Source organism: Mastigoproctus giganteus, chromosome 10 (genome assembly GCF_048544385.1).
Source record: "Mastigoproctus giganteus isolate SK-2022 chromosome 10, ASM4854438v1, whole genome shotgun sequence".
NCBI classification, from domain to species: domain Eukaryota; kingdom Metazoa; phylum Arthropoda; class Arachnida; order Uropygi; family Thelyphonidae; genus Mastigoproctus; species Mastigoproctus giganteus.
In genome coordinates, this window is record NC_143584.1 from 190,428,477 (window position 1) to 190,453,165 (window position 24,689).

At 39.0% G+C, this 24,689-nt stretch overlaps 1 protein-coding gene across 1 annotated transcript in view; it reads left to right on the top strand.

Annotated features, from left to right (window-relative positions):
- The window catches only part of LOC150079667 (C-Jun-amino-terminal kinase-interacting protein 4-like), a 540,406-nt gene that overhangs the window by 311,660 nt on the left and 204,057 nt on the right, over positions 1-24,689 (top strand). Inside the window, exon 17 of the mRNA XM_090383158.1 lies at positions 13,092-13,323. Within this exon, the coding sequence (XP_090239284.1) occupies positions 13,092-13,323 (232 nt within the window). The remainder of the gene's footprint in view (positions 1-13,091; positions 13,324-24,689) is intronic.

Here is a 24,689-nt window from a genome sequence, read left to right on the forward strand (position 1 = left end):
CTTAACAAACCCATGCTGTGTCTGAATTATTGCCGCAGTCTTGTCTAGATGATCCTGCAATGCATCTTTAATCAGTCACTCTATTATTTTACCCAGAGCAGAAGTTAAACTAACTGGTCTGTAATTACTCGTGTCACCCTTCGATCCCCTTTTGTGAATTGGGGATACATTTGCACATCTCCAGTCCATGGGGACCTCCCCTAAGGGTTTGCTTAGTTGCTTTGCCGCCTCCTTTAATATAACTGGATAGATCCCATCCACCTCAGGTGCTTTTCTTATGTTTAGTTTCAAGAATTTCTCCTCCACTTTGCTTTCAGGTGGAAAATGAAGTTTAACATTGACAAATGTAAAGTACTACATATGGGAAACAGCAACCCCAGAGCAACGTATCAACTCTGTGGTACTACACTGACAGTGGTAGAGAATGAAAAGGGCCTGAGGGTAATTGTGCAGGCAGATATGAAGTTCTCTGAGCACTGCAGACGGACTGCAAGAGTAGCTCATGGTGTCTTGTCAATGATATACAGGAATTTTTCTAGCAGGGATAAGGAGGTGATTATTCCCTTGTATAAGGCAATGGTCAGGCCACACTTTGAGTACTGTATACAGGTCTGGAGGCCTCATTTCAAGAAGGATGTAGAGCTTCTGGAACGAGTACAGAGAAGGGTAACAAGATTAGTGAATGGAACAAAGGGTTGCTCTTATGAAGAAAGGCTTAAGTTTTGCAAATTACAGTGTCTGGAGACCAGGCACTGGCGAGGTGATCTGATAGAGGTGTATAAAGCCTTGAATGGTTTGAGCATGCTCAATGCCAATGGGATTCTTCCTCTTGCTAAGAGGGCCTAAATTCAGATTGAGGAAAGACAGATGTAGGATAGATGTGTGGAAATTTGCCTTTAGCCAGCGGGTAGTTGGTTGGTGGAACAGACTTCCTTCCCTTGTTGTAGAAGTTGATAGCCTAAATAAATTTAAGGCTCAGCTGGACAGGTATTTCGAATGAACAGAGGGGTGAAATGGAAGCGGTTTTTTTTTTTTTTTTTTTTTGGCTGATGCTGTATAAGCTTGCTTTCTTGCATGCCTCTACTAATGCTAATGCTAATAGAGATCTTTTAAACAAGTTTCCAACTTATTGCCTTTCTTCCATTTTTTGCAACTTGATAGCCAATTTTTTTTTTTTTTTTACTATACCTGCAGATCACCATTTTTGTTCCTTAAATGGTGATCTTCAAGTAGTCAAAGTGCTTTATGACTTCCCGACAGAATGAGAAAAATGTCATTATGTCAAACGGTCATTATATTGATAATTCATAAAATCAGTAAAAAGAACAAAGAAAAGTTTTTTCTTTGTTCTTTTATGCATTATTTGGCATCTACTAGAGTGCAGAGGTAGGGCAATTACATTAGAATTATGGAATACCTTCAAGGCAGTAATCACTGAAGCCATGAACTCATATATACTAACAAGAAAATACAGCATGAAGAAGGATGAATAAAGAGCAGGCCAGTGTAAAAGAGCAGAAAAAGACAGGATGGGAAAGTTAGAGCAATTAAAAGTACTGAAGCTTACAACAGTTACAAATGATTTGTAATAATACTGCAAATAAGGTTGGGGAGGCCAAGGCTGGGTATCAGAAAACACCAACTAAGCAAAGAACGGGGTCACGCAGTTTTTTATGTATGTTAACACAAAGAAGAAAATGAATCAGATCGAACCCCTGTGCACCGAGCATGGGAAAGATCTAGATAACCCAGCTGATGAATTGAATAGGTACTTTACATTAGTCTTTACTGACGAAAGACCCTCTAAGCTGAGGAGAAGCTATGCGAGTGAGGCTGATTCATATTAAATTAGTCATTTCGAAATTAATTACATGACTGTTTAGTAGACAAACCTTTGAGCCTAATGGCAAGTAAGGCTCCTTGAGTAGACGGCATATTGAGTAGATTTCTTCCCGAATCTCCCACTCTCATTTCTTGTACGTCCTTGGTTTTCTTGTGTTCTAGTTCTATCCAGGTGGCTCGGCTGTTATGTCTTACGTCCCTGCTCCATATGTTGCCCCAGAACTCCTCAATCGTCTTCTGCTCGGGTGGTCCATTCCTTTTTCCTTATTCTCCGAGACTCCTGCAGAAGCCTCTTTGGTCCTCATCGAAGATTTGGTTGTTTATTTTCCTCTGGGAGCTCTCTTTGTATCGGCATAGTCTCTTGCTGAGTTCAAAGAGGTTCTGCTTCAGTGTGTCCAAGTCTCTCCTATTCTCTGATTTTTTGTCTCATGTCTGCTGTGGATATTGTCTCTCTTGAGGATGCTCTTCACTTTTCCAATTAATTTCTTACTCCTATTGCCCCATTGGTACTGGGTTAATTGGCCTATATTGACTCTTAATTCTTCTATCTTCTGCTGAAGTCTTCTTTCCCAAGCTGGCGGTTCCTTCTGTTTTCGGTTCTTCTGCTGCTGGTCTCTCATTTCTCTTCCATTAATCCCAGAGGCTGCTACGGCAGCACAATACACGGCTGTGTGGATGGCCTCCAGTGTTGCATCATTGTTGTTGAGGTAATGCAGTATTATTTGCTGATTGAGGTGGTCTGTGACTCTCCACAAGGTTCTATTCGGCCTCTGCTTCGGTATCATGTGAGTCTTTGTGGGGTCAGTTCCTTCGAATTCTGTTAGGGCCTTCTTCCACTCGTCCTCTATTCTGGATATCATGACCTTGTCTCTTTCCACTTCAGCTGCTGTGGGTTGTATTTCTCCTTGCTCTTTCCCCTCTGGTTCGGTGGTATTCTCTATCCTTTGTAGTTGACTGATCATGTCCTGCTCGAGTTTTTTTCCAAGATTGCAGGAGCTATCAGGTTCTTCATGATGATGGTCCTTCTCTGGTCTGCTATCCATTGTTCGGTGACCTGAATATCCAGGAATCGTTCCAGCCACTTGGAATGTAGTCTCGCCCTGTAAGTTGTGATATCGGTCTCCAGCTTCGTTATTTCGTATTATGCTTGCCTGATGTACGTATTCATTTCGATGTTCCACTTCATGCATTGCCGTTTTCTTCCTTCCTTCCTGGGTGGTCACTAGTGCAGTTGCGCAGGAAGCACAATTATTATTATTATTATTAGCCATATGGCGCAAGGAAGCCTGAGGCTTATGCGGCACCAGCCAAAAAAATTTTCTGAATTACCCTGAGAGAGAGAGAGAGAGAGAGAGAGAGTGTGTGTGTGTGTGTGTGTGTGTGTGTGTGTGTGTGTGTGTGTGTGTGTGTGTGTGTGTGTGTGTGTGTGTGTGTGTGTGTGTGTGTGTCAGAAGTAGAAAGGAATCACCAAGAAAGAGAAGAATGATGATATCCAGCTCAGGACCCTGGGTGTACCAAGCCCATACTCACCAGGTGTGAGCCCCTAGGGTTATGATGCAAGAAAGCAAGCATATGAGCTTATGTAGCATCAGCCAAAAAATAAATAAATAATAATTTCACACAACCATTTCCTCTAAAAGTTTGTCCAGTTCCTCCTTGAATTTATTTAAGCTATCAACTTCCACAACGACAGATGGAAGTTTGTTCCAGCAATTAACCACACGTTGGCTAAAGGCAAACTTCCGCACATCTAGTCTACAACTGTCTTTCCTCAATTTGAATTTATGCCCCCTCAGGTTCAGAAACTGATCAAGCAGAAGAATCCCATCAGAATTTAGCATGCTCAACCCATTCAAGGCCTTATACACCTCAATCAGATCACCTCGAAAGTGCCTAGTCTCTAGCTGCTGCAATTTACAGAACTTAAGCCTTTCTTGCTAACAGTTTTAATAAATTCAAAGGTGAACTGGCTAGTTACTTAATGTGAGGAGGGAAGTGCATAATTTGTATTTTCTTACCTTTATTTTATTTTTTTTGACCGATGCAACAAAAGTCTGTGGCTTACTTGCACTATATGGTAATACGGCTAATACTTAATACTAATTCTAATTACAACTTGATCAAGTGGCTGAAGAACTGATGTCATTGTTAAGTGGCAGATACTCAACAGTGACTACATGTAGACCATTCACTTGGTAATAAGGTGTGCAGTTATCCACAAACAGCCAAAACTTTTCTGTTTTCTTTGGCTTATCTTCTGATCTAAGTCTCTGATCCATTTTTAATAGATGTTTGATGACATCCGGACTTTTAGCATTAGCATTAGTAGAGACGTATGATGCAAGAAAGCAACCTTATATAGCATTAGCCCCCCCCCCCCTTTTCCCCCATCCAGTCACTCATTCGTGTATTAAGAATTTTCAAATAAAGGAACCACTAGGTGGCAGTGATCACATCACAATGTACTGATGTGGGATTTACTTAAAGATTTAATTACCATCAGGGGTAAAGGAAAGGGTTTTTGCTTCCATAAAGATGAGTACATTGTAGTACTTCCCCAAATTCCAATTCTGCATTCCTTATATCTTTGTGATACGTCTCTGAAATCCCAACAATATCTGCCTTTGATGTCTTGACCATCACCTCAAATTCATCAAATTTATTTACTAAATGCCTAGCATTGGTGTGCATGCAAGTATATATGCACCTGTGCTTACTCTTAGTTACATTTAGAATTCATTTTCAAAATGGCAAATTTAACAAATATAGTAATCACATGACTTGCCATTTTCTTTTTTCAGCACTGCAAGACATCTGCACTGTATGTAAACATCTGATCCCAATGTGCCGTTATTTGAGGTGCCGCTATTTCGACAGTCTACTGTAATCTATTGTTTTTGCCTTCTTTCTACTGCATTTCTCATTGTAAATGTCAGCATTCTTTCCAGTAGCTAATTAAAAAAAAAAAAAAAAGTCCAGTTTCATCAGTATTAAAGATATTCTAGTTCTATGTCAAGAAAATATTTTTAAGTGATTAACCGTTGACTCCTTCATAGCTTCCTGTTAACAGTTGCATTTTTGCTGTATACACTTTCGAAGATATCCCATGATGAGTCTTAAATTCTGGTGCTATCCATTGGAAGACTTAAAATCTTGAATATTCATCCAGTGTGCAAATGATTCAGCCAGTTTTTAAAATGTTTCATATATAGGAACATTTTTTCCTGCGTCATCATTAGCCATCCAAGTGTCTTTTCAAGGTCCGGATACTTTGCCTTTTATGCTCTGATCCTACCCAGCACAGCAGGTTTCTCTAAGCTTTCAGTTTTTTTTTTTTTCACTCTTTCAGAATGATGAATGATATACTCTTAGGTATTACAAATTGTGTAGTGATGTCGGTCTTAGAATGCATGCCGTTATCTATATCTTGTAAAATCTGAATTTTGTCTGAAATTGGAATATTGAAAAATATATAGTCTGTATATCTGTATAATTAATTGGACTTCTAGTTGAAGTTAATTTCATTATTCCAACCACCATGGTACGAAATTGCTCGTGAATGATTTCTATGGTTAGTTTCCAGTCGTGTGATTAGTTCCAACGTTAGTATTAGCAAAGGCATATGATGCAAGAAAGTAAGCTTATATACCATCAGCCAAAAAAAAAAAAAAAAAAAAGCCCTTATTTCACCCATCCACTCGCTCCAAATGTTTGTCAAGTTCTGCCTTGAATGTGTTTAAGCTATCAACTTCTACAATGACAAATGTAAGTTTGTTCCAATAATCAACCACCTGCTAGCTAAAGGCAAACTTCTGCACATCTATCCTACAACCATCTTTCCTCAATTTGAATTTATGCCCTATCAGGCGATTATTATGAGCAAGAGGAAGAATTCCCATCTGCATTGAGCATGCTCAAACCATTCAAGGCTTTATACACCTCAATCAGATCACCTCACAGGTGCCTAGTCTCCAGACACTGTAATTTGCAAAACTTAAGCCTTTCTTCGTAAGAGCAACCCTTTGTTCCATTCAAATTTCTTGTTGCCCTTCTTGTACTCATTCCAGCAGCTCTATAAACTTCCAGAAATGACCAGACCTGTATACAGTACTCAAGGTGTGGCCTGACCATTGCCTTATACAAAGGGATAACACCTCCTTATCCCTGCTAGAAAAATTCCTGTATAACCTTGACAAGACACAGACACCATGAGCTACTCTTGCAGACTGTCTTCACTGCTCAGAAAACTTCATATCTGCCTGCACAATTACCCCCAGGTCCTTTTCATTCTCTACCACTGTCAGTGTGGTACCACAGAGTTCATACGTTACTCTGGGATTACTGCTTCCCATATGCTGTACTTTACATTTGTCAACATTAAACTTCATTTGCCCCCTCTCAGCCCATTTGCTCAACTTTTCTAGATCCTGTTGCAGCAGTGTTTTTTTTTTTTTTTTTTTTATGAGAACCCCAAACGTGAGAGGTATTATAACCTATAGTACTTAGTACCGTGCTTGGGTTGGAGGTTGAGAACACGAAAGAAGATATTTGTTGATATTGGACTTGAACTTCTGTAGATTGTAATTTTCAGGAAATACGTATGAAGGAAGGTTGTTCCAGAAAACGGCAGTTGAATGAATAAATGAGGAAGATGAAAAGTTGGTTCTGTGGGTTTGAAGTTGGACAGTAAATGGATGTTGGCTGGTGGCGTCACGTGTTCGGACTGTTTTGAAAGAGAGAGAGGGAATTATAGAAGCCAATTCAGAAGAACAGTGCCCATGGAAGTATCTGTAGAAGAGGCATGCAGCAGAAACAGTGCGTCTATGAGAGAGTGAGTGGAGAGACTCTGTTAGAGATGAATCATTAATTAACCTAACTGCCCTCTTCTGAATGGAATCAAGAAGCCTGAGAGAGGTTTTGGGGGCACCACCCCAGATGTGGGAACAATATTCCATGGCAGGGCGGATTTGCGATTTATACAGAGTGAGCAGCTGTTTGGGAGAAAAGTAACGCCAAGAGCGAAAGAGAAAACCAAGTTTTTTAGATGCAGAGGAAGCAATATTTGTAATGTGCTTGTGCCAAGAGAGATTAGAAATCAGGGTAATCCCCAAAAGAGATATATCATTTTGCCTAGAAATCGGAGTGTCACTAAAGATAAGCATAGGAGCAGAAGAATCCTTTTTGCGAGATATAAGACAAGATTGAGTTTTAGAAGGGTTGAAATCAACTAAGTTGTCTTTGCCCCACTGGAGAATTACCTGAAGATCGGCATTTAAGGAATTGGCAGCAGATTTTCGAGAACTTGAAGCTGATTGAGCTGGACAAGGTTTCTCAAAATGGAAAGTTGAATGCAATGTGAATGCAATGCAATCGGCAAAACCATGGATAGGATTTCCAGTCAATGGAAGAAGGTCATTGATATACAAGAGGAAAAGAGTGGGGGAAAGAACTGAACCTTGGGGGACACCGGCATTAGTGGAGAAGTTAGAAGACAGAGAGCCATCTACCATCACCCTCAGTGAGCGATCAGAGAGAAAACTGGATAACCAATTACTAAAAACAGTTGGCAAACCATAAGATGGAAGCTTGTTTAGAAGACCTTTATGCCAAACACGATCAAAAGCCTTTGAGATGTCAAGAGCAACTACTTGTGCTTCACCGAACCTTTCCATTGAATTAGTCCATAAATGGGTAACATAAGCCAGAATATCACCAGTGGATCGACACTGACAGAATCCATACTGGCGATCGTTGATCAGACGGAAGGTTTCTAAGTAGTTTAAGAGTTGGCGGTTAATTGATTAATTGATTTCTCCATTACTTTAGAAAGAGTAGAAGTAATTGCAATGGGACGATAATTGGATGGGAGGGATTTGTCACCCTTTTTAGGAACTGGCTGGATATGAGCAAATTTCCAAGCAGAAGGAAAAACACCTTTGGAATAAGAAAGTGAAAAAAGGCGGCAAAGAATAGGAGTAAGTTCAGGAGCACAGGTTTTGAGAACAAGTGGAGAAATACCATTAGTGTCATTAATAACATTAGTGTCATTAACAACCCTGCCAACCTTCATATTGTCTGCAAACTTGGACATTAAGCCTGATATACCAGCATCAATATCATTTATATATACAGAAAACAACAATGGACCCAACACCGAACCCTGAAGGACTCCACTAATAACATTATTTCACGAAGAGCAGTATCCATTGATTACCACACTCTGTCTTCTCCCACTCAACCATCACTTTATCCATAGAAGCAATTTGCCTCCAATGCCACACTGTTTCAATTTGTGCATCAGTCTTCCATGTGCAACAGTATCAGAGGCTTTTCTAAGATCCAAATATATGATATCAAAGTTATTCTTGGCATTCAGTTCCTTTGTGACTACATCATAGTATCCAATCAAATTAGTCAGACAAGACTTCCCCTGGAATGGGCTCAGATTCTACTGATGCACGACTACACCTAAACTCTGCCTGTGCCTATGTCTATGCCAGTGCTTCCCAATGCCATAGGATGGGGCTTCATCCTTATATACAGCAGTCATCTCGTCGTGGATTTATTTAGATTTCCCCTTCAAGAACAGATACCGGATTACAGCTCTGGCTTCAACTTTGTCCATGATGCTACTTCGTCACACGTTCAGCTCTGTAAGAGGAAAACAAATTAAGACACAGGGCTGAAATTTTGCACCTTTAGTACAGAGATATGTTTGATGCTACACACAAAATATCATGACTCTGTTTGTTTGTTATTTGGTTTTTAGGAGCATTAGCAACTAAGGCCATATTGCTCTGAAGATATGCAGTGGTCATTCCCTGACCTTTCCACATCCTCCGTATTTGGTGGTGACAGGCTCAAACCCCGGTCTAATCAAGAAGCGTGTGCTATGCACTGCTGCTCCTTCCCACCTGGCTACAGAGGCACCTATATCATGACTCTGCTATATGTGGAAGTAGGTGAGGGCGATTCTTTATTGAACCACCCTCGTATATACTTGGATTTCAGGAAAACCTTTGATACTGTTGCACACAAAAGACTGCTGTACAAATTGAATGAGTGTGGCATTAAGAGCGAGTTACTGCTGTGAATAAAAGGATGGTTCAGCGGTAGAAGGCAGAGAGTTGATATCAGTGGACACTGCTCTTTGTGGATTAATGTTATTAGTCGAATTCCCAGGGTTTGGTGCTGGGCCTATTGTTCTTTTCTATATTTATTAATGATATCGATTAATGCATATGAGGCTTAATATCCAAGTTTGCAGATGATACAAAGGTTGGCAGAATGGTTAATATTGTGAATTCAATAAAATAATATAATAAAATGATAAAATGATGTAAAAATAAACACTATCTACAATAAATTATACAGTAATAAAAGCGTTAAAACCAATAAAATACAATCAAATATACAGAGATAAAAGCGTTAAAACCGAAGCTTTCGAAAGCGTCCGCCTTCTTTTTCAACAGCACACTTTACCTTGCAGTACACCCTTAAATACCCGCAGACTCGCGGCACTCCTCACGTGGTTCAAAAACACGTGCAACGTTCTCCTCATGTTTTACGGAACCGGAAATGGCTCGGCAGCGTGCCAGGCGGAATCATTCATCCCATCCAAGGATCACTGCCTCAAAGAGGGGATGAATACATATTCCCCTGTCCCTATTGATAGTATTGTTCTCAGCGGAACAAATCCGCAAGCTCTCGAGCCACTTGCAGTCCCAAAACCTATGTGCCCGATCGATGATAACTGCTTCGTCCGGGGAGATTGTGCTGTTGAAAAAGGAGGCAGATGCCTTCGAAAGCTTCGGTTTTAAAGCTTTTATCTCTGTATATTTATATTTTATTGGTTTTAACACTTTTATTACTGTATAATTTTTTGTAAATTGTAAAGGTATTGTAAATAGTATTTAGTTTTGTGTATATTTCATTTTATTTTATTTTAATTCAACATGCTTTAACACGGTTGGTGTCAACTGTGCTTAATTCACAATATGAATATTCCCAACCCTGTAGGCCTATTTGAAGGATGGTTAATGATAGCAATACAGTACATGGTGAGGCATTGAGTCCACTAGTTCACGAAAGCATTCCACAGGTATTTCCCTCCTTGCTTGCTGCACTGTTGTCCACAATTCCATCACATTCATGGGTGAAGGATCCAAAGCTTGAATGGACCTTTCCACAGCATCCCAAAGATGCTCCACAGGGTTCATGTCTGATTAACGGGTAGGCCAATTCATGGTGGTAAAATCTGTGGAATGCTCTCTGAACCATGTTCTAGTCACCATGGCTGTGTGAGAAGGTGCATTATCCTGCTGGTAGAGTCCATTTCCCTATGGGTGCATGATAACCATGAAGGAATGCAGATGGTCTGCAAGGATGGACAAGTAACGTGAACCGTTCAGAGATACATCTGAACGTACCAGATATCCCAGTGTTGAACCTGCCCCAGATGATTACCAACCATCCACCTGCATGAACAGTTCTTTGTTGACATGAAGGGTGCATAGTTTCGCGCTGTTTCCGCCAGATACACACCCTCCCATCCACTCAAAATAACTGGAAACAGGACTCGTCGGACCAGGAGACCTGTCTACAATCATCCAAGGTCCATTGCCGATGTTCTTTCACCCTGTTGAGGCATAGAGTCCTGTTTTTTTTGGTTTAGCAGGGGAATTCTGCTGGGTTGGCAGCTCCCATAACCTATTGTGACTAATGATTGCCTGATGGTCTTAGTGGAAATGTTTCTGGTACCTCCCAACAGTGCCACTGTTGTGCTCCATTTGCCTGAAACAATGCGAGACAGACGTTGATGGCCACCTTCATCCACCACCTTTTGTCCATGATGAGATGTTATTCCAGAAATGGCATATTCCTGATACACTCTGATACTGTCAAAGGGAGATAGTGTAATTTCTGTACCACCTCCCCGATAGTGACCCATGCATCGGGCACCCACTATCATCTCTCTTTCAAGGTTGGTTAACTCACGATGTTTATCCATACTGACATTGAATTATCATCTACAATAATGCAGTGATGCAGTGTACCTATATATCTGCCAAGTGTGGGTTTGTCCACTAGCAAGAGGAGTAACAGCGTCGTGTTACCCAGTAACCAAGTATCCCATGAATTCTGCCCTTTCAGTGTAATACTGCAACTGCAACAAGATCTAGAAAAATTAGGCAGGATGGGCTGAGAAATGGCAATTGAAGTTTAACATTTTCAAATACAAAGGCCTCATTTTAGGATGGTTGTGGAGCTGCTGGAATGTGTACAGAGAAGGGCAATGAGATTGGTGAGGGAATAAAAGGTGAAAGGTTTCAGTTCTGCAAATTGCAGTGTCTGCAAACTAGGCACTTGCAAGGTGATCTGATTGAGGTGTTTAAGGCTTTGAATGGAGTGAGCAAGCTTAGGGCTGATGGGATTCTTTCTCTTTCTCCAACTACTCACATGAGGAAGCATTAATGGAAACTGAAGGATAGTTACAGAATAGATGTGCAGAAGTTTGCTTTTAGCCAGCGGGGGTTGATTGGTGGAACAAACCTCCATCTCTTGTTGCAGAAGTGGATAGCTTAAATAAATTCAAGGAATAACTAGACAAAGTATTGAAGTTAATGGGAAGGTTTTTTTTTGCCAATGCTGTATTAGCTTGCTTTCTTGCATCGTTTGCCACTAATAATACTGATAGAAATACTAACTTTCAATACACTTTCAATAAACAATAAAAATAGCTTTGAGCTGTGACTCATTTGGTGAAGACATTATAGGCTGGTGAGAATGGTGTTATGGTGCTAGGAACTTGCTTTGTTTGGGAAAAACTGAACCCTCAATGTCTGTAGACCAGTGATGTAGATTTGAGGTGTATAAAGCCTTGAATGGGTTGAGCACGCTGAATTCTGATGGGATCCTTCCGCTTGTTCAGATTACGAACCTAAGGGGGCATAAATTCAAATTAAGAAAAGACAGGTGTAGAATAGATGTGTGGAAATTTTCCTTTAGCCAGCGGATGGTTAATTGCTGGAACAAACTTCCATCTGTCGTTGTGGAAGTTGATAGGTTAAATAAATTTAAAGAGGAACTGGAGGGAATGGTGTGATTTTTTTTTGGAGGGAATGGTGTGATTTTTTTTTTTTTTTTTTTTTGGCTGATGCTGCATAAGCTCATACACTTGCTTTCTTGCATCACATGCCACTACTACTACTACCCTTTAAGCATTGTTACAGACCAAGATGCATCAATATCAAATCAGAGAAAAGAAAACACTTGTAGTATTATCAGAAAACGATTAAATTAAAATTAACCTTTTGTGCCTATGCAAATGCAGCTGTGAGTGGGCTCTGTGGAATACACACAATATATGTAGTTTTTCCCTGCTATGGCATGGTTTACTTAATGCTTGTGTGCTATACTACTTAGTAATTTTGATGCCCTTCTCCAGAAAGAGAGAGAGAGAGCTCTGTTCCCCTGGATTAGATGCTGCAAATATCCTGGGAGGAGTTACTTATTAACAGGTGTTTGGATGCTTGAGAGGTACAATTGAAAAAAATTTTCCAGCCTTTCTTTCAGTTTTTCCAATCAATTCCAATCTGCAGTGCTTGTTTTCAGAGGTGTGGACTTTAATTTAAATTGACTTTTAACTGATATTGTAATTAATAAGAAAGTGGCTGAACTGCTGGCTAAACAGATGCTGCAAAGCATTTCAATTTATGACAAGGAGAAATTTTAAGAGTGTCTGTTTATTTAACCCAAAGTATTTTTTGTGTCCATGGGTAATTTATATCTCTGTTGTGTTAATTTTCTGTAACTCTTGGTATACTGGCACATATTTGTCATGTCCATGTGTGTGAAACAGTATGATCAATGTACTGAAGTAGTCAACGGACCATTTCTTGCATATGTTGCATTATTGAAGATGTATTGTCACAGCACTATTTCTTGCATATGTATTGAAATCTTATTGAAGATGTATTGTTACTGCGGCATTTCTTGTATATATATATTGATCATTACTGAAGATGTATTGTCACTGCACCATTTCTTGCATATTACAAAAAATATTATTGCATTTTTGGCTGATGGTGTAATCTTGCTCCTTTGTATCTTTTTGCCATTGCCGATACTAATAAAATTTCTATGTTCTCAGTTTCATTAGAATAATTTTACGCAGTTAATTTAGTTTTACTATATAATTGAGTTTCAAGAAAATATATAACACAGATATTTATGATGTGTTTATTAAGAGCTTCTGAGAAGCTACAGCAGCAGCGTGCCAAAGAAAGACGTGAACAGTATAAACAAGTCCGTGCTCACGTACGCAAAGATGATGGTAGAATGCAAGCCTATGGGTGGAGCCTACCAACAAGGAAACATCCTCCAAATGAAGTAACAGCACAGAAGTCATCATCATCCCATGTACCAGTTCCTGTTCCTGTATATTGTCGCCCACTTCTGGAAAAAGAAACTGGCATGAAGGTAGGTTATTTCCCTCTCCAGCAGACTTTCCCCCCTTCCCATGAACCTTTTGTGCCACCCTCCCCCTAATAATTATACAGTTAGTCACTGACTTTTTTTTTTTTTTTTCGGATTGTAAAATTTAGAAAAGTAAAAAAATAAAATAAAATAAGCAATCAATAACAGCGAACATGGTACGCACAAATTGCACAAGTGAGAACGGAGTAAGAAGTTTACGGAGCTTAGAAAATATGAATGAAGAGAAGATTCTGAAAATTTATTTATGTTTTTTATATGATTGAAGACACCATAATAACATAAAAACCAGAATCACTATAAAAACCCACAGAATTTCAGTTATCAGTATTATTGCAAATGCAATTAGATAGAGTGTATGACAGATTCCACTAGCAGGAATGCCCAATAAACCAGAAACTGAAAATTGTTTTTATTGTTTTATGGCAGCAACCTCCAGAAATGTGCTTTAGTAAAATGTGAGCTCACATGATTTGATGATACATAATGTGTTTCCACCTTAATCCTGTGAAGTTCTTTACAGAAAATTTCATTTTGACTGTTATCATGGTGTTGACTAAGAGAATAAGTGACAATGGTACTTATTACTTATATATAAAAGAAAAGTGATTGATTTGGAGCAGAAAATTAAAATAATAAGGATGTATGAAAATGGTCAAACATTAACAATTATTGTGTGGAATTTAGATTTTTCAGTGTAACAGTGAACACTGGATAAAGGACAAAGGCAGAATATAAGAATCAGTGAAGGGATCAGCACCAATGAAGTCAACTATAATAACCAAGGCTAGAACGGGACTAATAAGCGAGATGGAAAAATTATTTATTGTGTGGATGAAGACCAGATCCAAAAGCACATCCCCTTAAGCCTCCACCTCATCAAAGCAAAGACTCGTGCAATTTTTGAGGATCTTAAGAAGAAGAGCGATGATACTGAAACAACCTTTGTTGTTAGTCATGGTTAGTTTTATAGTTTCTATAAGAGAAGCAGATATAACAATGCCATAAGTGGTGAAGCAGCAAGCACAGATGGTGAGGCTGCCAAAAAATTCAAGGACAAATTGGGTGAGATTATAAGAAGTGGTGGTTATTTGCCACAACAAATATTTAATGTGGATGAGATTAACCTTTCTTGGAAAAAAATGCCTAGTAGGACTTATATTTATATTGAAGAAAAGTTGATGTCTGGGTTTAAAGCTGCCAAAGATAGGGTAACGTTCTTAGTGTGGAGTAACACAGTGGGTTATTTAGTGGTTTATCACTCAGAAAACCTGCAAGCTTTTAAGGGCTTAACAAGACATTGCTTCCTATACAGGGCTAACTAAAAGGCCTGGGTGACAATAACCATGTTCAAAGAATGGTTTCTAAATGTGTTTGTCCTTGAAGTTGAAAAGTATTGCTTACAAATGTCAGTGCCTTTTAAGATATTAATGCTCCTTGACAAGGCTCCTGGTCATCCTAAATATCTAGTTGATCTACATGACAATGTCAAGGTGGTATACTTTCCTCCAAATACAGTGGCTTTGATTTGACCAGTGGATCAGGTTTGTAAAAAGTTATCCAGGCATTCAAAGCTTATTACATGTGGAAAACATTTTCTGGGGCTGTAAATGCAATAGAGCAGCGGAAGATGGATCTGTGGTAATTTGGAAGATGTTTAACATCCATGATAGAATACCCAACATTTCAATAGCCTGGAATGATGTGACAATAACTTGTATGAGCAGAGTTTGGAAAAAACTTCTAAAACATTCTGAGCTTAACAACGAAGGCTTCTACAAAGATGAGCTTATGTCTTCTGTTATCAAAGAAATTGTACTTAGCCCAGGAGCTGCAGCTGGTCCTGGAGGAAGAAGATGTCAACGAGCTTGTGGATGAACGAGGTGAAGATTTAACAACAGAAGACCTAGCCCAGTTGAATGTGCGAAGAGTTGAGGAGCAAGGGAAAGCTGAATCCATTGAGGAATTGGAGCAACCCAAGAAGCAGTTTAAATTAGAGGAAATAGCAGAAGTGTTTTGTAAAATTCAGGAAGGTCTCTCTCTGTTTGATGGAATGGATGAAAACACAGAATGTTTCTTTAAAAAATAAAAATAGTTTTTTTTTTATTAAAAAAAAAGTTCAAGATTTCTTAGCAGCTTATTGCGAAATTTACGAAGAGAGAAAAAAAAAAAGCATATGAAACAGGTGAAGATTGAAGAGTGCATGTCACTTACTACCTTCCTGATCTCTACTCAATCTACAACACAACACAACACTCTGTGATTATTGTATCTTATTAATGCTTCAGGGTGTTTTTTTTTTTTTTTTTTATTACCTTCAGTTCATTACCTGACTTTGATTCATTGTGTGGTTTAGACCAATTATGTACACATAAATATGTACACTTTGGTTTTGATTTCCTTAGTAGCCCTTATAAAGCCTACACAGCATACGAAATACATATCATTTTTACAGTACTGATAAATATAGTGGGTTATAAACTTAAACCTGCTGTCCCCAGATAAAGTTTTTAATTGTTATGGTTTATAACTATTTTTCTTCTGAGGATATTATGTGGATTTTGTAATTTTTTCATATCAGTATATAGTAACAATATTTTATTAGTCATTCCTGAGTTATGTAAAACTAGACTTACTGAAAAAATCCAGGAACATATCTCTTACATATGTTGGACAGTTACTATACCGAGACAAGTAGAAGGAAAAACATGCTGATTCCTTGTCATTGGTATAAAAGTAAATGAGATGGTCTTTGACACCTTGGCTTCCTTTAACTTGCTAAACCAAATTAAGTTCTGTGTTTGGTACTGGTATCCAACAAATTACTTCATAGTAATATTCGGCTCATGCATTTTGATGCATCTTTCCATCAAATAAATATACAAAATTTGGCACTTATTTACAATTTTATTGATTTAAAAATAGTAGCATATCAGGTGAGTGAGATTTATTCTGATTAGCAGTAGAACTTTATATGAATGAATCTGTAAGTAAGGCAAAAACAGGAATAAAAACTTTCAGTTTAATGATAGACCTGCAACTGCTGTCGTCTAGAAGTGAGTACATGAACTGATAGCGGTAAACCACTTATATACGCAAGTAGAATCAGTTGCATATTATTCCACAAGTTCACATGTCCTGTTTACAGTGGAACAATATGGCCTTAGTTGCTAATGCTCCAAAAAACCAACTAACAAACAAACAACAACCTGTTTACAGTCACTTACAGAAAGGTTGCATTGCAAATTTACTCCATACTGAAAATAATTTAAGGGCACAAAAGGTGATATTGTTGTACACGTTGGAACCAATGACATTAAGAGTAAGAGATCTGCAGATTTACTCAATAAGTACAGGTCAATGTTGAAAAAAGTCACGAGTTAGGATTGAATGTGAAAGTTTCTTCAATTCTGCCCAGACACGATAGGAGGGAGTATATGATGAGAGCCTTGTCGATCAATTTGATCCTGGAGAGATTGTGCAAATCTTAAGGGGTGGAATTTTTTTCAACCTGGTCTGTGCTTGTTGACAGGAGAGACTGCTTCTACAGGGATGGGGAACACTTAAATAGAAAGGGTGCAAGAATATTTGTTTCATGCTATCGAGGCAGTGTTAGGTGGGTAGGAAATCTGCTATCTTGGGGGGCAATACACAGACTAAAAGGTTAACAGTGGCCACAGGCAGAGGCAAAAATGATTCTTGCACTGCTTCTATTAGAATGAGCAGCAGCCTGGAAAGCAAGGCAATAGAGATTTCCAGGACTGCTGGGATTCATAGTGGAACAAGTAAATACATGGGCTGTGTTAGGGCAGCTAAGAATAGGAATAGGTGCATTTATACTTGCATGTACACCAATGCTAGAAGTATAGTTAATAAATTTGATGAGGTGAAGTGCTAGTCAAGACATCAAAGGCAGATATTGTTGGGATATCAGAGGCATGGTGTCATACAGACATAAGCAGTGCAGAACTGGAATTTGGGAAGTACAATGTATGCAGAAAGGATAGACAGGACAGGAAGGGAGGAGGGGTTGTGCTGTTAGTTAAGAAACACATAAAATCTAAGGAAGTGCATCCATTGATGTTGGTGGACAAAGCAATGTTGAGTCTGTTTGGTGTAACAAGCACTGGGAAAGGAAAAATTAGAGTAGGTGTGTGTTATAGGCCTAATGGGGCTTAGAGGGGAACAGGTATCCTGTGTGTTATCAGACACTCAGCCTAAAACACTGATACTTGGATCCAATATCTCTCTATTACAGAAGATTTAGGAGAAGTCCGGTTGGCCTGCTTCCCTAAAATACACTCATGCACACCTTCTCGATGGTAAGCCCTGTTACGTCACTAAGGTGGAAACGAACGTGTAGAGTGATTCTCTTCAAGACACCTGGTCAGCGTGAAGAGGAGAAGACCAAACCCTCCAGCATATGACAGCACGACAAAAAAAATGGCCCTCAGTCCCCAGCAGATTTCACTCCCCCTCTTACGGCAGTGAGAGGATCAGAGTGGAAGCAGAGGGTGCTAAGAATCTCTGGGTATGACCAGGCTGCCATGCACGGAAACTGAACTTGGCCTGTTATAACGTAAGGACACTCATCGGTGAAGAAAGGATATTAGAGCTGGAAAAGGAATTAGAAAATGTGAATTGGAATATCATCAGTTTGGCTGAAACAAGAAGAAGAAATGAATCACTTATAAGTTTATCAAATGGAAATCTGCTGTACACCAATGAAAACAGTGAAAGGAGTGAAGGTGGAATTGGGTTTCTGGTCCATAAAGATTTTAAAAACAACATTTTGTAATTCAAAAGTACATCACCAAGGGTGTCAAGACTAACACTCAAGATTTCTAAGAGGTACAAGCTAAAGGTTATAATGATTTATGCATCAACATCGAGCCATGACGATGAAGAGGTTGAAGAAATGTGCACCGAAATTGAGAGTCTTCTAGATGAGCAGAAAACCCACTACACTATTATTATGGGGGACTTCAATGCCAAGGTTGGAAAAAGATAAAACAGCACAGAAAGGGTAACTATAGGAAATTTTGGAATTGGTGAAAGAAATGAAAGAGGTTAAAGACTTGTGGAATTTGCAGAATCTCAAGGACTGTCAGAAATGAACAGTTTTTTCAAGTAAAGGGTGAACAGAAAGTGGAAATGGAAAAGTCCAAATGGATTAACAACTAATAAAATCAACTTCATCCTCACTAACAGAAGATATATTGTGAATGATGTTACCGTTCTGAATAAGGTAAATGATCACAGAATGGTAAGATGTACACTTGATATAGATGTAGGAAAGGAAAAGGAAAAACAGTCTTTGAGATAACAGAAGAGGAGAAAAAGCAGTATGTACTGGAACTTAAGAACAAGTTTGAGCTTCTGAAGACTGCTCAGGACCAAGATATCGACGAGGAATATTACAACTTTCCAAAAGTGATAATGCCCAAGAAACCTACAGGGAAAAAGAAATCCAAAGAAGAAAAAATTAGTTAAGAAACACTTGTCATGATGAACCGAAGACAACAAATGAAGGGCAAGAAAAACACTGACAGGGACAAAATTGAGTATACTGAGTTATGTAAGGATAAGGAGGTGATTATTCCCTTGTATAAGGCAATGGTCAGACCACACCTAGAGTACTGTATACAGGCCTGGAGGCCTCATTTCAAGAAGGATGTAGAGCTGCTGGAATGAGTACAGAGAAGGGAAACGAGAGTAGTGAATGGAACAAAGGGATGCGCTTACGAAGAAAGGCTTAAGTTTTGCAAATTACAGTGTCTGGAGACTAGGCACCAGCGAGGTAATCTTATAGAGGTGTATAAAGCCTTGAATGGTTTGAGCATGCTCAATGCTGATGGGATTCTCCCTCTTGCTCAGAATAATCACCTGAGAGGGCATAAATTCAAATTGAGGAAAGACATAACACAAAAACTGGCAAGGCTCTTCACAAAGTGCATTAGAAAAGGTGTGATGCGTAAGCAGTGGAATAATGCAATCATAGTTTTGCTGCATAAGAAAGGAGATAAATCAGAAATTGGAAATTATAGACCAGTTAGCTTGTTATCCCACATCTACAAGTTGTTCACAAGGGTCATTACTAACAGATTAGAAAGAATACTTGATGAGAATCAACCGAAAGAGCAAGCTGGCTTTAGGACAGGATTCTCAACTATGGATCACCTTCACGTAATATCACAGCTAAGGGAGAAAACAAATGAATATAAAACACCATTATGCCTAGCATTTTTGGATGATGAAAAGGCATTTGACTCCATACAGCATAAGGCAATGTTTCGGGAACTGGAAAGACAAGGCATAGATACCCCATATATTATGATTTTGAAGAAATTATATGAGAGTGCTACCTCCTTTATTAGACTAGACAAAGACAGTAGGAAATTTAAAATCGAGAAAGGAGTTCGACAAGAAGACATAATATCTCTGAAGCTGTTTACTGCTGCCCTTGAGGAAGCTTTCAGAAGATTAGATTGGTTTCAGAAACGAGTCAATGTGAACGGAGAGTACCTAAACCATTTATGATTTGCAGATGACATTGTGGTCATAAGCCACGATCCCAAAGAATTAGAGGAAAATCTTAATCAGTTATGCACAGTTAGTAAGGATTTTGGACTAAAGATGAATATGGCTAAAACAAAAGTAATGATGAACAAGTATGCCACAGAAAGGGAAATAATGATTGAAGGAGCAGTAATTGAAAAGGTGGAGTCATATACTTATCTGGGACAAGTTATTAACTGTAATAATGATAAATGGCTGGAAGTCAAGAGAAGAATAAACTTTGAATGGATAGCATTCAGGAAATATAGTCACATACTGAAGAGCAATATCCCAGTTTGTCTGAAATGTAAAATAATAACCAATGTATACTCCCCACCATGACTTATGGAAGTGAAACTTGGGCACTCACCAAAAGAATGGAAGAGAAGCTGAGAACTACATAGCGAAGAATGGAACGAGTTATATTGGGAATCAGACTGTTAGATAAGAAGAGAAACACATGGATTAGGCAGCAAAGTCAAGTTAAGGACATTCTTATCAAAATTAAAGAACTAAAATGGTCTTGGGCAGGACACATAGCTCGAACACATGATGACAGATGGACTAAGAAAATAACAGAATGGTACCCAAGAGGAGTTAGAAGAAAACCTGGAAGACAAAGGCGGAGATGGATAGATGAAATTCATGAGCTTGTGGGTAGTAAATGGATGGCCAGTGCTCAAAACAGAAGGAACTGGAAAGTTGCTGGAGAGGCCTTCATCCTGCAGTGGATTGAAAATGGATGATGATGATAGGCCTAATGAATCTGATGACTATAATGAGCAATTGTGCAGAGAAATAGAGTGGGCCAGTAAATCAGAATGTCTTATAATGGGGGGGATTTTAACTTTCCACATATTGACTGGAACCTGTGAGTTGGTCACTTGCACACTAGCAAGACTTTTGTGGATTTATTGGATGACTGTTTTCTACAGCAACATGTTCAAGAGGCAACCAGAGGGAGTAATACTCTTGATCTGATTATCAGCAGTGATTATTCATGCATTAAGAATTTGCAGATAAAGGAACCATTGGGTTACAGTGATCACAATGTACTAATGTGGGAATTACTTAAAGATGTAATTACCATTAAGGCTAAAGGAAAGGGCTTTTGCTTTCATAAAGGTGACTACCGGGGTCTCAGACAGTTTTTAAATTCTGTACAGTGACATTTAATATCAGCCTATGGCAGATATTAAATAGTCTATAATCAAGTCAGAAAGCAAGTGAGTCAGGCGAAGTAGATTATGAGAAATCTTTGGCAAAGGATGCACAGAGTTTACTTATGGAAACTCAAGAAGGAGGGGATGAATCAGATTGGACCACTTAACATAGATGGTTTAACTATTGATGATCACGCTCAGGTAGCTGATAAACTGAATGAGTATTTTTCATCTACATTCACATATGAGCAGTTATTCAATGAGGGGAGTGCCAGAAGTTTATAAAACACTAACAGGGAGCTAAGTGATTTTGTAATAACTGAGAGCAAAGTGGAGGAGAAATTGTTAAACATAAGGAAAGCACCTGGGGTGGATGGGATCTATCCAGTTATATTAAAGGAGGCAGCAAAGGAAGTAAGAAAATCCTTAGCCATAATTATGAGAGCTTCCTTGGACTCAGGGGAGGTCCCCATGGACTGGAGGTGTGCAAATGTATCACCAATTCACAAAGGAGGTTCAAAAGGTGACACAACTAACTACAGGTTTGTTAGTTTAACTTGTGTTCTGGGTAAAATAATAGAGTCAATGTTTAAAGAAGCATTGCAGGATCATCCAGACAAGACTGCAGTAATAGTTAAGACACAGCATGGGTTTGTTTTAGGGAGGTCTTATCTGACCAGTTTGATTGGATACTATGATGTGGTCACAAAGGAACTGAATGCCAAAAATAAATTTGATATATACTTGGATTTCAGGAAAGCTTTTGATACTGTTGCATATGGAAGACTGATGTTCAAATTAGAGAGGTATGGCATTAAGGGTAAGTTGCTACAATGGATAAAGGGATGGTTGAGTGGTAGACGACAGAGAATGGTAATCAATGGATACTGCTCTTCATGGACAAATGTTATTAATGGAGTTCCCCGGGATTCGGTGTTGGGCCCATTGTTGTGCCGACCGGGCTAGCCGAGTGGGTAAAGTACCTGCCCGGCAACCCAAAGGTCGCGGGTTCGATTCCCGCCTCGGGCTTGGATCAAAGTACTGCAAAAACCTTGGGAGGTGCAATATGGCCACAGAAGCCGATGCGCCAACAACTACCAAATCAAAAAAAAAAAAAAAATCAAACCCATTGTTGTTTTGTGTAATTATCAATGATATTGATGAAGGTATATCAGGTTTAATGTCTAAATTTGCAGATTATACAAAGGTTGGCAGGGTTGTTAACGACAGTAAAGACTGTATGCTACTCCAACTGGATCTACATAAGTTGGGAAAATGGGCTGAGAAATGGCAACTGAAGTTTAAACATTGACAAATGTAAAGTACTGTGTGTGGGTAGCAATAACCCAAGAGAAATGTACTAACTCTGTGGTACTACACTCAGGAAAGTGGAAAGTGAAAAAGACTAGGGGATAATTTTGCAGTCAAATATGAAGTTCGCCAAATAGTGCAGATGGGCTGCCAGGGCAGGTCATGGAGTCTTGTCACTGATATATAGGAATTTTGCTAGCAGGGACAGGGAGGTGATTATCCTGTTATACAAGGCATTGGTCAGGCCATACCTAGAGTACTGTGTACAGGTCTGGAGGCCTCATTTTAGGAAGGAGGTAGAGTTGCTAGAACGAGTATGAAGAAGAAGAAGATTGGTGAGGGGAACACATGAGTGCTCTTACCAAGAAAGGCTTGTGTTCTGCGGGGGTGCCTCTGTAGCCAGGTGAGCAGGAGCGGCAGTGCGTAGCACACGCTTCTTGATTAGACCGGGGTTCGAGTCCGTGACCACCAAATATGGAGGATGCGGAAAGGTCAGGGAATAACCACTGCATATCCTCGGAGCAATATGGCCTTAATTGCTAATGCTCCTAAAAACCAAATAACAACAACAGCTTATGTTCTGCAAATTGCAAGGCCTGAAGAGTAGGCACCTGTGAGTTGATCTGATCAAGGTGTATAAGCCCTTGAATGGGTTGAGCAAGCTGAATGGATTCTTCCTCTTGCTCATATTAAGAACCTAATTGAGCATAGATTCAAATGGAAGAAAGACAGTTGTAGAATAGATGTGCAGAAATTTACCTTTAGCCAGTGGGCAGTTGATTGGTCAAACAGACTTCCATCTTTTGTTGTGGAAGTTGATAGCTTAAATAAATTTAAGGGTGGACAGGCATTTAGAACAGATGGAGGGGTGAAATGGGAGGTTTTTTTTTTTTTTTGTGTGGCTGATGCTGCATAAGCTTGCTTTCTTGCATCGTATTCCTTTACTAATGCTAATGCTAGTTTATCTGAATACCATAGTGCTTGGCATATAAGTCGAAACTTTACATTTGAAATATGACCTTTAAAATCTTCGTTGACTTATGTGCAGGGCCTAAAATCTGAACCTAAAAATTTATATAAAATGGGACAGATACTATACATTTAAGACCTTCTTTAAAAATAAAAAATGCATGTATAAGGTTATGAATATATAAGTTTCAATATACAATACACTTATCATGCTAACACAATCTATCAAAAACATCATTACGTATCACTATCAAATAGTCAGTTTAGTGTGACATAAGCACTGGGAAATCAAAATTGCTAGTAGGAGTGTGTTATAGGCCTAATGACTCTGATGAGTATAATAAACAACTGCAAAGTAAAATAGAGTGGTCCAGTAAATCAAAGAGTCTTAGAATGGGGGATTTTAATTTCCCAGATATTGACTGGAATTTGTGGGTTGGTCACTCATGGCTTTTGTGGATTTATTCGATGATTGTTTTCTACATCAGCACGTTCGGGAGACAACTAGAGGGAGTAATACTATTGATCTGATTATCAGTAGTTATTCTTTGTGCATTAAGAATCTGCAGATAAAGGAACCACTAGGTGGCAGTGATCACACTGTGCTGAAGTGGGATTTTCTCAAAGAGGTAACTACCATCAGGGGTAAAGGGAAGGGTTTTTGCTTTCATAAAGGCGACTACGGTGCTCTGAGACAGTATTTATATTCTGTCTGGTGGAACCAACTGATGATGTTACCAACAGCAAATTCAAAATGGGAAGCATTCAAATAATTAATCTTGGAAGCTACTAGGCTTTTCATACCAACTAAGAAATATTGTTCAAGATTTAGGCCTAAATGGATGTCAGATGAACTATTGAGACGTGTGGCAGAGAAGAAAAATTCATGGGATACATAAATTAAAGGGTGACATGGAAGCCTGTGATAGATATAAGCTGGTCTGCAACCAAGTCATAAAGAAGGTTAGGCAGGCAAATGCAGATTACGAGAAATCTTTGGCAAAGGATGCAAAGAAAAACTGCTAAGAGTTCTTTACTTATGGAAACTCTAGAAGGAAGGGATGAATCAGATTGGTCCACTGTATATCGATGGTTCAATTGTTGATGATCCTGCTCAGGTAGCTAACAAACTAAATGAGTATTTTGCATGTACATTCACACTTGAGGAGTTATTCAGGGAGGGGAAAGGCAGAGGTGAATGAAACTCTGGCAGTGAGCTAGATGATTTTGTTATAACTGAGAGTAAAGTGGAGGAGAAATTGTTGAAGGTAAACATAAGAAAGGCACCTGGGGTAGATGAGATCTATGCAGTTATATTAAAGGAGGCAGCAAAGGAAGTAAGCAAACCCT